The sequence below is a fragment of the Diadema setosum genome, chromosome 9, assembly GCF_964275005.1.
Source record: "Diadema setosum chromosome 9, eeDiaSeto1, whole genome shotgun sequence".
Lineage (NCBI taxonomy): Eukaryota > Metazoa > Echinodermata > Echinoidea > Diadematoida > Diadematidae > Diadema > Diadema setosum.
This window is the reverse complement of record NC_092693.1, coordinates 8,625,599-8,638,761: the sequence shown is the minus strand read 5'-3', so window position 1 is coordinate 8,638,761 and position 13,163 is coordinate 8,625,599. Positions and strand designations below refer to the sequence as shown.

The window sequence follows — 13,163 nt, the reverse complement described above, 5'->3', positions numbered from 1 at the left end:
TGAGTTCTCACGAGCTGGTGTTCTCGTGTATGACGAGGTAGGTTTTAGCCCCCTTTGTCTACGGTTGAAAAACAGAAATAGACTCAGCAGACTCGGAATATAACTCTTTACGTGGAATTTTTTTTTTCATGGACTGAATGGATTTGTAGACAAAGAAGCACGTGGACGCCGAGAAACAAACGAAAAAATGGGGGTGGTATAGTATTGGTCATGTTGGTTGAGGTGAGGATTCAGCTTTATACTTTTTGCGAGATACGGAATCCATTTAATGAAACGTTAAAGAGCATACAATTCGAAGAGGAATTCAAAGTTTAGCTGATGAAATTTGGTTTTGAAATGACTGAGATATCCGAGAGCAAAGTAAAACAAAGCGATCCTACAAGGCGGGTCCCATCTTTTATTAGGATCACATTGTTTTGGATGTCTAAGCCATTTCAAAACCAATTCACATCAAATAAATTCTGAATTCCTTTCAGAATACAGTGTACTATGCTCTTTCATATTCCATAAGGGATTGTTTATTAGCTTTCAAAAGTATCATCAAAAGAAGTTGGAAACATGAAGCCCCATCACAACCGAAGCTGTACCATCCCTTTAAGAAGCAAAGAAGGAAAAACAATCAATGACAAATAGCTTGCAAAAGATTCTGAGGTACCATCATTTTTGTTCACACTCACAGAAAAACAACAACAACATACATACACACACACACACATATAAACAAATGCTAGTTGTAATCACTCGGTAAATAACAATTCAAAACATCTACCGGTATCTTTCAGCTCAGGTAAAGAAAAAAGAAACACCAACAACAAACCACTCACTTCAAATGAAATTAAATTTTATACCACGTTTTGCCGATAAATTTACCCCCAAAAGAATGTAATACAGATACTATATTATCATATGAAACTATTCGACAGAAATCATTTTATTATTCGAAAAAGAGTTCACGTGAAAGACAGACTTGCAGAGACGTGAGCCACTCAATAAATTGAACTTACAAAGTAAACTAACGGAAAAGTGACATCCGGGGCCCGAGCGATAAGCTATAAGCTGTTGACCCTGCCCGTGATATACCGTACTATATGAAATGGATTTTATACCACCTGGCTGAAATTGTTGGGTGCAAGTAAAAACAGCATAAACAGATGGTCATATAACTCTAGCACTATGTCTGAGATCAAGGAGAGATTTCCTCGTGAACCATGCGAGGAAACTGTGGCGGATACTTACAAATAGCAAGGGCAGGAATAAAGTAGCCAGATATTTAAATGCACAGTCCAAAGGGTATGGAGAAAAAGAAATGAAAAGATTGAGAAGCAATGGCTGTTGATATCAAGGAGGACCTTTGATCTATAGAAGGGCGTCTTTCGGAGCGTGACATGACACTGTATGAGGCTGAAAAATGACTTTCGCTCTTCACATTGACGACTCATAGTTAGGTTGCTCTTTACCTAACTGTGCATTTAAAAAAATGTTACTTTCTAGCATGCGAGATGCATATAAAACCTTAATTTCAGTAGTGTATTGAGCCTGGGAGAAAAAAAAAACAACAACAACAAACTCAGAACGCTGATAAACCAGAATTCTAGCAAAAGAGATGATAACGTCTGAGGATGACCTCTTTGTTACGTGGTAAGTGCTGTTTAGAAATACAATGTACGTGCAAAGAATTTCCAGAAAAGACGATGAACGGATTTATGTATCATCACAATATTCACTGAGCTCAACATTCCTGTAAAATAATTGAAGAAGTTGTGGGCATATATTCGATGCACACTGTCGTTTGGAGTTGTTTTTTTTTCAATTATTATTCAAACAGTGTTTAATCATCATGAGAACTTCGAAAATGGTTGATATGATGAATCTATAACTCTATTTGTTTCTCTATATGGACTGGTTAATAATACCTGAAAACAGCTATTTACTTCAAAATTGCAACCGTAATGAAAGTAATCTGAACGTTTTAATGGTATTTCGGGGGTCGGGTGTAATTTGATTTAGGCTAAAACATGGCCTCTGATTATTAGAATCTTTTTTCCCCAGCTAATTACAACTTCGCAAGTCGTGGCCGCCGGGAATATGGTGTTTATCAACGTGACATAACATAGATTATTTAATCATATAGGTGATAGTTGACGATATTCTGGTCGACTCTGTGGTTTTATACACGTTTTCATAGTGATCGGGGAGGTCATATCATGAGATTGGGACCTGACACGTTTGCAATAACTGACGGGAGTTCTACGGAGGTACACCTACCTTTCTCCAGTGGGTTAACACAACACAGGCACGGTCAATGCACAGAACGAAACAGTAAATTCTTGTCAGTGCTTGTAGCTGCAACTTAGATAGCTCCACGGTCAACGTGTGTAGCTAATCGAGGACGTATATTCTATTTATTATGCGACGGTATTGTTACCCTCTTGTATTTTTTTTTTCTTTCTCTACAGTGAGGTGTGGTGCGTGCAAGTCCACAACATTTCACGACAGAGCAACTATCAAGTCAGGATGAATAAAGTCGCGTCAGCTGAACTATTTACAACAATAACGGCAAAAAATTATGCCATTCATTCGGAGCGATCAGGCATCGGAAAAAACCTCTACAATATGGCGCAGGTCAACCAATGTCAACTGCTTGTATTCAGAATAAAGTTTTGATATGTCGATGTGCGCTATCCTTTGTAACGTGTGTGTCTCGTAAATATTGGAGTGTTGGTACTTTAGGTCGTATCTATATAGGATTTGCAGGGGGGTTCAGAATTCGAAATAGTGTACCTCTTAAAAAAAAAAAAACATCCCTTTTAAGACTGTACCCCATTGGAAGGGTATATAATATGAACATGTAAAAATCAATTATATATATATATATATATATATATATATATATATACATCAAGTGTGAGACGATGCATTGGTTCAATGTTAGCAGAAAGCACCTAACAATAGACTCCAGTAATTGCCGCGTAATTTATATATTGACACTGAACAAATAATTTGAAAATGAGGTAATCCATGTATAATTATGTACTCGCATAACAGCCTGAGTTTACATTATCAGAATTGAAATTCAACGATCAAGTGCATGCTTTCTTTTGGTGGAATATTGGGAAAACTTTCATTCAAAAGAAGTAAGACAATACATCTATGTAAACATACTTTGCAAAAGAAAGAGGCAAACAACAGAAATGCTGTTACTGTTTCATATAAATTATTTTCATCTTGTGTGAATCCATTTTACATACGTTTACAACGGGGAGGGTTGATCCCAGTTTGTAGGTTTTGTTCATTCAAAGCACACCGTCCATAAAATGACAATGCTTAATTTTGATACCAGTGATGAAGGATGAAAGTTGATGATACTAAACAGGTGTTCAGCAGAATGAACACTAAATCTGTAAATAAAGTGTCGTGAGACTGATTCAGCTCATTTCAAGTATTCAATTTACTCATGTTCTTATACCTTTTTAGACATAAATTTACATTGACAAATATGCAAGAAATTATATAAGGTTACATTCAATTCCTTTATGGACCGAACGAGAATACACAATGTTTAAAATCTAACGGTTTAAGTTACAATACCTTCATATCCAAAATGTCACAAAGTTGACTGATTGTCACAACAAATGATCACGTATACAATTACCGCACATTTAAGTTAGACGTTATTTGTTTATTTGTGTCTTTCGATTGGAATATACTGAAATCAATTATATATAAAGCAGCAAAAGAAAATATAAACATGCATAAAGTGCCCTTTATACCAATACCATGCCTATGAAATATATTACGGAAACAACTGCGTTGCAGCTAATATTCAATTTAACCTTAATTAAAGACAAACGCGCGCGCGCGCGCGCACACACACACACACACACACACACACATACTCCTAACAGGTCCAATACGATATCGCTTTGTATGCAAATATAAGTTACGCACGTACAACATAATTTACTAGTACCATTATTAACCTCTGTTACATCTTCAGTGTTGGAGGCATTTCACTATCTGCATTATGAGAAAGAACTTACTTATCGATTAAGCAACAGTTTATTAATTAAAAAAAAAATACTAACACGTAACTTCACAATTATCCAAATACCAAATAAGTTTACAAATTTCCAAAACAAAGAAAGAATGCGTTATCGCCCTGTGTGTACAGCTCAAGTCCAACATAATTATTTGCCATATAATCAATTACCTCTGTTATACATAAATACTCATCAATTAGGCAACTGTTTGTTATAATTAACATAAACATGGAAGACTTTTAATGGTTGTTCCCTTTATTTGTTTTCTCGTCTCCTTAGAGCAATATAACCACTTCGAAGTGAAACCTCTATAGAAATAGGAGAATGACTTCACAAGTTAAGAAAATCCACAATTATCTAACCTGAATATCAACTGCAACACCGATAAGAATAACTAGAATTTGATGGGCTGCGGCTTTATTTTGCTTCTTTTTTTTTTTCCAGCGATACAAACCCATTGTGAAAATACAATGTATCTAACCTATAAACATTACCCACAACTTACCTTTAACGTTATTGATTTTACCTTCAGTGTTGTTTTCATTAATTTTGAGTCATAAATATTTCAGTTGGTTCACATAGTTCACATCATAATTGTAGAAAAATAATGGGGTCCTACATGCAGTGCGCTATATTTAAAACCATTTAGAACATCATATTATGAAATAAGCCTGTTTCCCCTTAAATCATCTCTTTTTATTTTTTTTTGTGCCACGCATACGAGCAAATATGCGTTGATTTCTTTTATGACCGTTGCTCCAGCAGAAGAAGTTCTTACAGGCGGGAAAAGTTGTTTTTGTCAGCCAGGAGAGACCTCTTCACGCAGCCAACGCTGGCGCAGCCTGCATTAAATCAAGAGAACAGTTTCGATCAAACAGAATGCTACACATGCAGACATAAATCAATCTTGTTGAAATGATATGGAATTCGTTCTATAGGTTTTAAATCAATGACAACAAACATTCGAAACAACGACACACATTAAAAAGCGAAAGCTCAAGAATTATTGAGACATGGCACCTTCAAGCTAAGAGAAGGAAAAACAATTTCAATCAAAAAAGTGTCATGATGCTTATGTATCAAAACTGATATTGCCATCAAAAAGGTAATTTGCTTTTGGAATATGGACAATAAAAAAAATTATCGAAAACGGCATGCCTGCATGCAGTGTGCTTCAATATGTTTTGCATTGGAAACGGATGTGTTGATTGCCTCATGAAATATGAAAGTACACATTAGAATAGAGGAAAATGTATTTATCGTTTACGCAATCTCGCAATAGCATGTATGCAAATTAGGTGTAGATAACACTGATAAGTCATCAATAACTATGAAGTCAGTGCATTTTTTCGTTGTTTTTTAATGACATGAAATGTCGATTATGCAATGATACCCCTGTGATTAAAAAAAAAAAAAAATCCATGTGCTCGTCTCCAAAGTCTGTCCCCTACAATACCGTTTTAAGCAGAGTTAAAGATGTTTTTCATGTACTTAGTAGACTCAGTGTGTTCTTTATGTAAGGTTTTCTTCATCTTCTTTTTTTTTCACTTAAATTGATGAAGTTGCCCTGTAAAGTGTCAACAAATACAATCCACTGTAACTGATTACCTCTCGTACCGAGCTGAATGCAGCTAAAACTAGGGTGTATGACTTTGTTTTGTGTGTTTTTCTTTTTTGTATTTTTTTTTTTTTGCACACACCGCGAATATATTAGTCGTAGTTAAGAAGAAATACCACAGTTAATTCTGGGTACAGGTGACTTCCGTTTAAAACGAAGTCCTCGGAACCAGCAGTTTTCTTTCGTTTCATGAAAATTTCGACAATAACTGCAGTATGGACAATAATTTTAGGGCTTGTTTTTTGTACCTCTAGTTTCGTTACAACCGTGTTCGTTATATAACGGGAGTGTATGCTGTGGGCGATTGTGTACCAACCTGTTAATGCCATTGCTCTGTCGAACTCATCCTTTAAAATGTCTAGGACTTCTTTCACGCCATCTTCACCCTGTGAGAGAGGATAGATTTCGGGAAATGGGTGAACACCAAATGAAATTACAACTACAAAAATTATACCAGTATGACAAGGTACATCGGTGACATAATATATTGATTTTGATGATACATCAGAATTGATGATTGGCCAGGGAATGCATGAAGATTATTCACATCAATGTAATGTATGGTTTACAGGAGCGACAGTGTTTATACCGTACAGAACTACAACAGTATGAAAAGTTGAATACATAATTCACTATCAGGTCCTCGGAAAGAATAATACATAAGATTTGAATACAAAGAATAAAGATAATCTTTTACACCCTGCAGGCAAGTGAAATACGATAGGCATACCCCACATCCAAGGCCCCATATCGCCGGTCTGCCGATGAAGGCGGCTCGGGCTCCCAGGGCGAGTGCCTTGAGGATGTCCGCCCCAGTACGCACGCCTCCATCAACGTAAACTTCTACGTTGGTACCACGTACAGCTTCAACCACTTCAGGGAGAGCATCAAGCTGGTACAAAGAGACGATAAAACAATATTAACATGACAAACGACATCCATTATTGATAATGATATAGATAATGATGACATACGATGAGGATAATGATAATAATAATAATTTTCTTCTTACTGATAATTATAATCACCATAGCTTGTTTGTTTCATTTTCTATCTGAAACTTAATGGCTGGATATTGTAACCTGCACGACTACAGTTATTAAGAGTATAATTAGAGACACTCGTGATTAAGAGCAAGTATGATTTATGAGAACAGCTCTCACAAGTTGTCAAATGTCCAATGTCTTCCCACCGAATGACTGCATCTAAACGATCCACAAGCTGAATTACAGTATGAAGAAAACATCTACATCCTCATTTTCATAATATAATTTTGCTACATAATTATACTGTGCCTACAGTATATTGTCTTGTAGGCCATCTCGAGAGAGAGAAAAAAAATAATCCGAAAAGATGTGTAATTTATGACAAGTCGAGTTCAAAAGCTAAGTTGGATTTGATAACTAACTGGGGCTATGGCTGAGTCCAGCTGCCTGCCACCGTGAGCTGAGACCAAGATGCCGTCTACCCCAGCCGCCACAGCCTCGCGTGCCATCTCGCCTGTTGCAGAAAATATGATTGAAAGATTACAGTATGCAGGAGAAACAATACTAGTACATGGCAAATATTACCATACAGGGGCTGCGGAATATAATATCGCCAATTCGTCGGCAGTATCTTCAACACAAACATGGAGGCATAGAGACATCTAGACAATACATTAGGCTGTTAGGTGAAAATCTGATCGTGTATTGTTGAGTTATTGAGAAATTAAGCTTATTCTATATGTCCTTTATTACTCCATGACCTTTGACCTTGGACCTCATGACGCCAAATTCAACCGTTTCTTTCTTACTTCATTATGAACACACCCTGCAAGTATAAATGGTGATTATTTGATCATCCGTTCTTGAACTATTGGCAGATTAAGCTCATTTCATGTCTTTCATGAAATGAAAATTGACATTGGGCTTCTGACGTCCTCACCTAAAATGTATAGTTTTTCTCTTATGAATATACTGTACATTGCAATTAATTTTGGTAAAAATCAGGTCATCCGTTCTTGAGCTTGTTTTATGTTCTTTATTACTCTATATGGCCTTTGACCTTTTACCCCAAATTGAAGTCGTTTCTCTCTCACTTCAATATAGACGCACCCTGCAGGTTTGGTGAAAATCCGGTCATCTATTCATGAGTTATTGGAAGATTATGCTTATGTTATGGACTTTATGACCCCTATGACCTTTGATCTTTGACCTCATTTGATAATTTCTATTTTACTTCATTACGAACGAATCCGCAAGTTTGTTGAAAAATTGTTCATTCGTTCTCGAGTTATTTTGAACACAGATAGACAAACAGATAAACAAACATACGGAACCGAACGTAACCGGCCGTAGGTTTCACCTAATGGCTGAGGTTAAAGGGACATTCCGGACGATTTTCATAATTTCACATCATGTAGTACATAAATCAACAACTCCATGTATAGATTCGTGGAATTTCTTGTGGTCTTTGAGCAGAGAAACCAGTAAATTGAAAATCTTAAACAAATTACACTGAACAGTGTTGATGACATCAGAGCCTCATATATTTCCGAAATGTAGCAGTGCGATTCCATTACAATACCACTTGCTCAACAAGTCCACCTGTGAAGAATCTATGCATGCCTTTTTCTTTTGTTCTGCTTCCTTGAACCCCAACTCATGCATACTTATGGTGAGGCTGCCATGTCATCATCCTTGTTCATTGCAGTTTGTTATAAATTTTGAAAACATTCTCATTCCTCATCCCAATCACTGTAAATTCTGAAACTCTGTACTCAGTTTAACTGATTTACAGTTGTTCAAATGTAAAAGTCTGAAAATCATCCGGAGGTCCCCTTTAATATCTATAAAGTGCGTAATAATGACCATTAATTCTCCACGCGTTTGGCATGAAATACACAATTATTAAATGCCTTAACAAGTAAGTTTTTTTTTTTTTTCAGCAAATGGAAGGAGATAAATGCAGTGGAATCTTTTACTGTATAGTTGAAAGTTTGACAGATTCCATAGTCTTTATTACCTGTGAGAACACCCTTGGCCACCACTGGTATGGAGGAGATGCGTTTGACCCACTTGATGTCCTCCCAGGTCGCGGAGCAGTCGGCTTGGTCGTTGTAGACCCATAGCAGTGTGTCTCCGGCAGCTTTTTCTCTCCGTGCTTCTTCCCCCATCATGTTCATGTTCACGCATCTAAGAACGAAATTATCAGCCATATAAAGGTTTTAATCAATGAAGGATTAAAGAGAGAAAAGGTTTAGCGTTGACGCGTACAAGTAGAAAATGTCGGTCTGCACCGAAATTGTGTTTTTCAGCCATTTCCAGGGGAAAAAAAAATCAGCTCCATTGTCATGGACATTTATTTGTGGACATTTATGTGGAAAAAACCGGCCAAACAATACCAAACTTGAATACTCTCACAACATTCGCTGTCTATGCAAAGCAAGGTGACTTTTTCTTTCCCTTTAATGTAAAATAAATGTAAGGTGAATTCAGTGGTGGCCTTGTTCATTATTGGTAGTAATATTTCTGTCATTTCTTTTTTTTTATAACTGGTGATTTTTTTTTTCCACAGCAGGCCTTGCTATTTTTCTTCTTTTTCGTTCTTTTTGTCTTTGTTTGACATTTCTCAGTTGGCTAGTAATGGCATTACGTGCCTAGGATTCATCCGTTTTATGGCAGGGATTTTTCTCACATGTGAATTTTATAGACCACAAGATGGGAGAACAACAGCACAACAACAGCAACAACGAAATCAACTACTCTAGAATAATTCCTTGCATGGGGAGAATGTAAAACGTCAGTATAATTGCATGATTCCAAATATTCAAGTGCATCTAAACTACATTTTACGCACTAATGGAGAAATCGCTATGTGGAGAGAGGACTGACAGAAACAACATTATAGCGTCTACCTTACACTGCTGTAAAATATGAATTGATATTATACAATCCTTACTCAAGATGTGCGTAAGCTGGATTCTCTCTGGTCGTCTGATAAAAGTTGTCATCGCGCTCTCCCCTTCTCTTTCCGTATACAGCGAAGTCAACAGTCACCAACATGGCTGAAACAGTTATACGCAAAAAGAAATCAAGATAGTACTGAAACGTCTGATACTTGAAGAGGAAACTCCATGCAGAATTTAGTATACAATCTGTTCCAGGCAGAATATACAATCTGTTCAATACTTCGCGAATATCGTACTGAACGCGAACTATTCCTGATCTCATGCTGTGCATCAGTCAGTACCAGAATATATAAAGGTTTGATAGCTGATAGCTTACATGGGTAAATTAGGGACTCGGTTGAATTCAAAGATAGCGATAGGGGGAGAAAAATAGCTGACTACATTCATAAAACGGTGGGGTAAAATTTAGTCTACCCAACTTAGAGAAGCACATTAATTGAGATCACTTGATCATGACTGTCATACATAGGATATTTAGATGGACAGCGTTTCGTACATGTCAGATGATATTTGATGCCATACCTTTAAAACCGGCTTTCTCCGCTCGTCTAACGAATAACTCAGAAATTTTTCTGTTTTTGTAGATGTACATTTGCATCATTTTCAGTCCGTTGGGGGCAGCCTTGGCGATATCTTCAATCAGGACGTTGGATCCACAGCTCAGTGACATTCCCACGTTCCGGGATGCAGCCGCTGTGGTCAAGCAAAAGGAATACCATGTGTTTATTCCCTACTGGAAAAAACACAGTGTCTCACAGTGTGTTCACAGTGTGTTCATATACTCGACTCTGTGAAAACACTCGCATTTAATAGGGTGGAGATGATTTCACACTGTGGTGTGGTTTTCACAGAGTGTTCACATAGTAATGCTTTGTTTCACAATGTTGATTAACGACTCACATTGTGAAGAGATTTCATATTGTGTTCACAACGTGTTCACACTGTGTTCACACTGTGGTTCTCACACTGTGAGACATTGTTTTCTTTCGAGGAGGGTTAAACAGTGTTAGATTGTGATGAGTGTAGGGGGTATTGAATAGAAAGAGGGATTCGTTGGTATAAACATAATAGGTAACAGGTAACAGTCGATCGTTCCAGAAGCCCAATTTTGAATATCTTGTTTAGTTCGCACTGGTAACTAGTTGAAAAACGTTTTATAGGCCAATGCAGTACCTGAGGAAATAAGAAAACTCATGCCGTCACTTCATTAAACAAATATCCTCTGGATTCTCTAAAAAAGGTAATCAATAGATTTTTTTCTTTTTTTTTCAGTGGAAACTTACCACTAATTTTGACGAATCAAATTTTACTTTTTTTTATCAAAGTCAATGTCAGAATGTTGTAGAATCGTATTTGAATAAATTTGAATGAATGAATATATATATATATATAAATAATTTTATGTTTTTCATTTCATATAGGTTATTATCATAATCATCATTCTTACCCTTCGCAGTTCCCAACTCCCCATCAGGATGTGCACCCTTGTGGAAAGCCGAAGGCGAAATGCAACAAGGAAAGGCGATTCGATGACCTAGTATTGTGGTCGAAATATCTCTGTTCGAGACGTCGCGAAGAATCATAGGTCGGAAGCGATATCTGAAAAGTGAAATTGATTTGCAAAATGAATGCGAACAACAACATGAGAAGAAATGGGTAGGCCTGTGCATTCGTCACCGGTCAAACATGGCGGGGATTTAGAGTAAGAAAAGAAACAAGACTTCCATTATTGATACCGTGAAGTAGAGTGTGACAGGTGTAACATTGATGCATTAAAATGATGTAACATGTGTCATAAAACACCGATGCATCGCTGAGCAGGCGTTTCCTTTTTCCATATTCCTTGTCGCCTATAAAAATCGATGAACAAAACAAACAAATGCAACACCCTTATACTGCTGAAGGTATAAGAACTATGTGCTAGAAGCCAATATCTTTTCATATGTATCTATAAAAGTTACATGTTCATAATGACAAAGAGTGACATCTTGGTAATTACGAATAGATTATAAGAATAAGGCGAAGTGTCAGACACTTGAACAAAGGAAAGCACCACAAACACAGCCCCAGAGTTTCAAACAAAATGTTTACAAAAGCGTGACTCGGCCTTCATGAAGTATCTTTGTGTCGGAACAGCGACGAAATGTCTGGAAGCTACTGTATTCTTGGTCATTTTGACTAAACTGTGAAAAGTTTACTTGTAGGGCTTACACTGTACCAAAAATCAGTCGGAACAATTCCTGTTGAGTCACAAAGATAAATTTGATTCATACGAAGTCTTACTAACGGCAATATCTGGACAGTGGCCATCTCGTCATCATGGTATTTAACTTTTACCATTGTAGGAAACTATAGAGTCTTTTAAAAAAAAGTCAGAATAGTCTTTTATTAAAGACTTTTTATTCCAAACCACTATGGCAGCGATAGCTTCATTTCATTTGAATAGAGGGGCGGTCCCTTTCCAAGGGGCCAAATTAGCTATCCCATCGCAGAGGACATCCGCCGTGAGATAGCGGGACGGTATCAAAACCCTCACGACAGTAATGGAAACACTATCAGTTCTCTCTATGGATAGAAAGCTGGTTGAACATCCACAACAACAGAGTACAACAATGCGTATCATTCCGTTCCACTTCACCTCTGAACGCGATCGGTTGCCATCAATGCTATAATAATCGATTAATGCCGTCCCTTATTCATTCAAGACCTTATTGCTTTTGCGCCCCTGCTCTTCTTATGACATACACTTTTGAGCCTTCGAGAGAACACCAACATTACAAGCCGCTAAATTCACTTCGATAACCATTTCAAAAAATGAAAATTAATAATTAATGTGGACGTACCGTTTGAAAGCTTGACGACTGTCGTGCAGGGTGATCTCTTCATCCGAACCTCCCTGGTAGAATCGGTACATCATCGGTTCGATGAACTCTTTGGCATCTCGTTCAAAGTCGTCTACACACACTCTCTTACTCTTGGGCTTGAACGACATGATGCTTTTCCCTTGCAGGCTGATTCGTTGCGAAATATACACGTCTTGACGATGTATCTGGCAATGTGTCAACGGTAGGAAAACGTGGCGTCAGCCAGAGGGCTGTATCATGCAGTTACTTTTTTACAATAACTGTTTTAGCAGCCTTTGATCGACTGCTTTGGTCATCGATTACCTTAGAGTTTAAAGTGGTCATCGGTTATAAGAGAGATCGTGAAGAAAGCGAAAAAGCGAGACTCAATCTCTCACTCAGAGATAGATCTAGGACAGCGTCGGCGATGGGGAGGGGAAGAGAGAGAAAACAGACACTCAGACAGCGAAAAAAAAAAAAAAACTCCAGACAATACTGCGAAAGCTGCATGGAGCTGCTGCAGTTCAAAGGGGAATGGGGATGCGATATCGGAACACTTGAACTGAGATCGTGGAGCTACAAGTGCAGCTCCATTATGACCAGTGTGCACCTCCCTGAATAGACTGTGTGTTCGATCACTGGTGTTGGTAAATACCGACAACGCACTCCCACATGCAGTTGGCGCAAATAATGCTGTTTGTAGCTTTATC

General features: G+C 37.5%; 1 protein-coding gene across 1 annotated transcript; it reads right to left on the bottom strand.

Annotated features, from left to right (window-relative positions):
• Positions 1-7: 7 nt before the first annotated feature.
• Positions 8-12,602, bottom strand: LOC140232815 (2-Hydroxyacid oxidase 1-like). The gene is made up of 9 exons (XM_072312931.1): positions 12,454-12,602; positions 11,058-11,209; positions 10,133-10,303; positions 9,601-9,706; positions 8,665-8,834; positions 7,067-7,158; positions 6,389-6,550; positions 5,907-6,044; positions 8-58 (listed from the first exon to the last, which is right to left on the bottom strand). The coding sequence occupies exons 1-9, from the start codon at positions 12,600-12,602 to the stop codon at positions 8-10; spliced, it is 1,191 nt and encodes a 396-aa protein (XP_072169032.1).
• Between the last annotated feature and the right edge of the window lie 561 nt (positions 12,603-13,163).

Coding starts and splice junctions, on each gene's coding strand:
- LOC140232815 (XM_072312931.1), bottom strand. CDS start 12,602: ATGTCGTTCAAGCCCAAGAGTAAGAGAGTGTGTGTAGACGACTTTGAA. Junction 11,210..12,453: donor AGTCGTCAAGCTTTCAAACG/GTACGTCCACAT, acceptor TTCACTTTTCAG/ATATCGCTTCCGACCTATGA. Junction 8,835..9,600: donor CCAGCTTACGCACATCTTGA/GTAAGGATTGTA, acceptor TTTCGTTCTTAG/ATGCGTGAACATGAACATGA.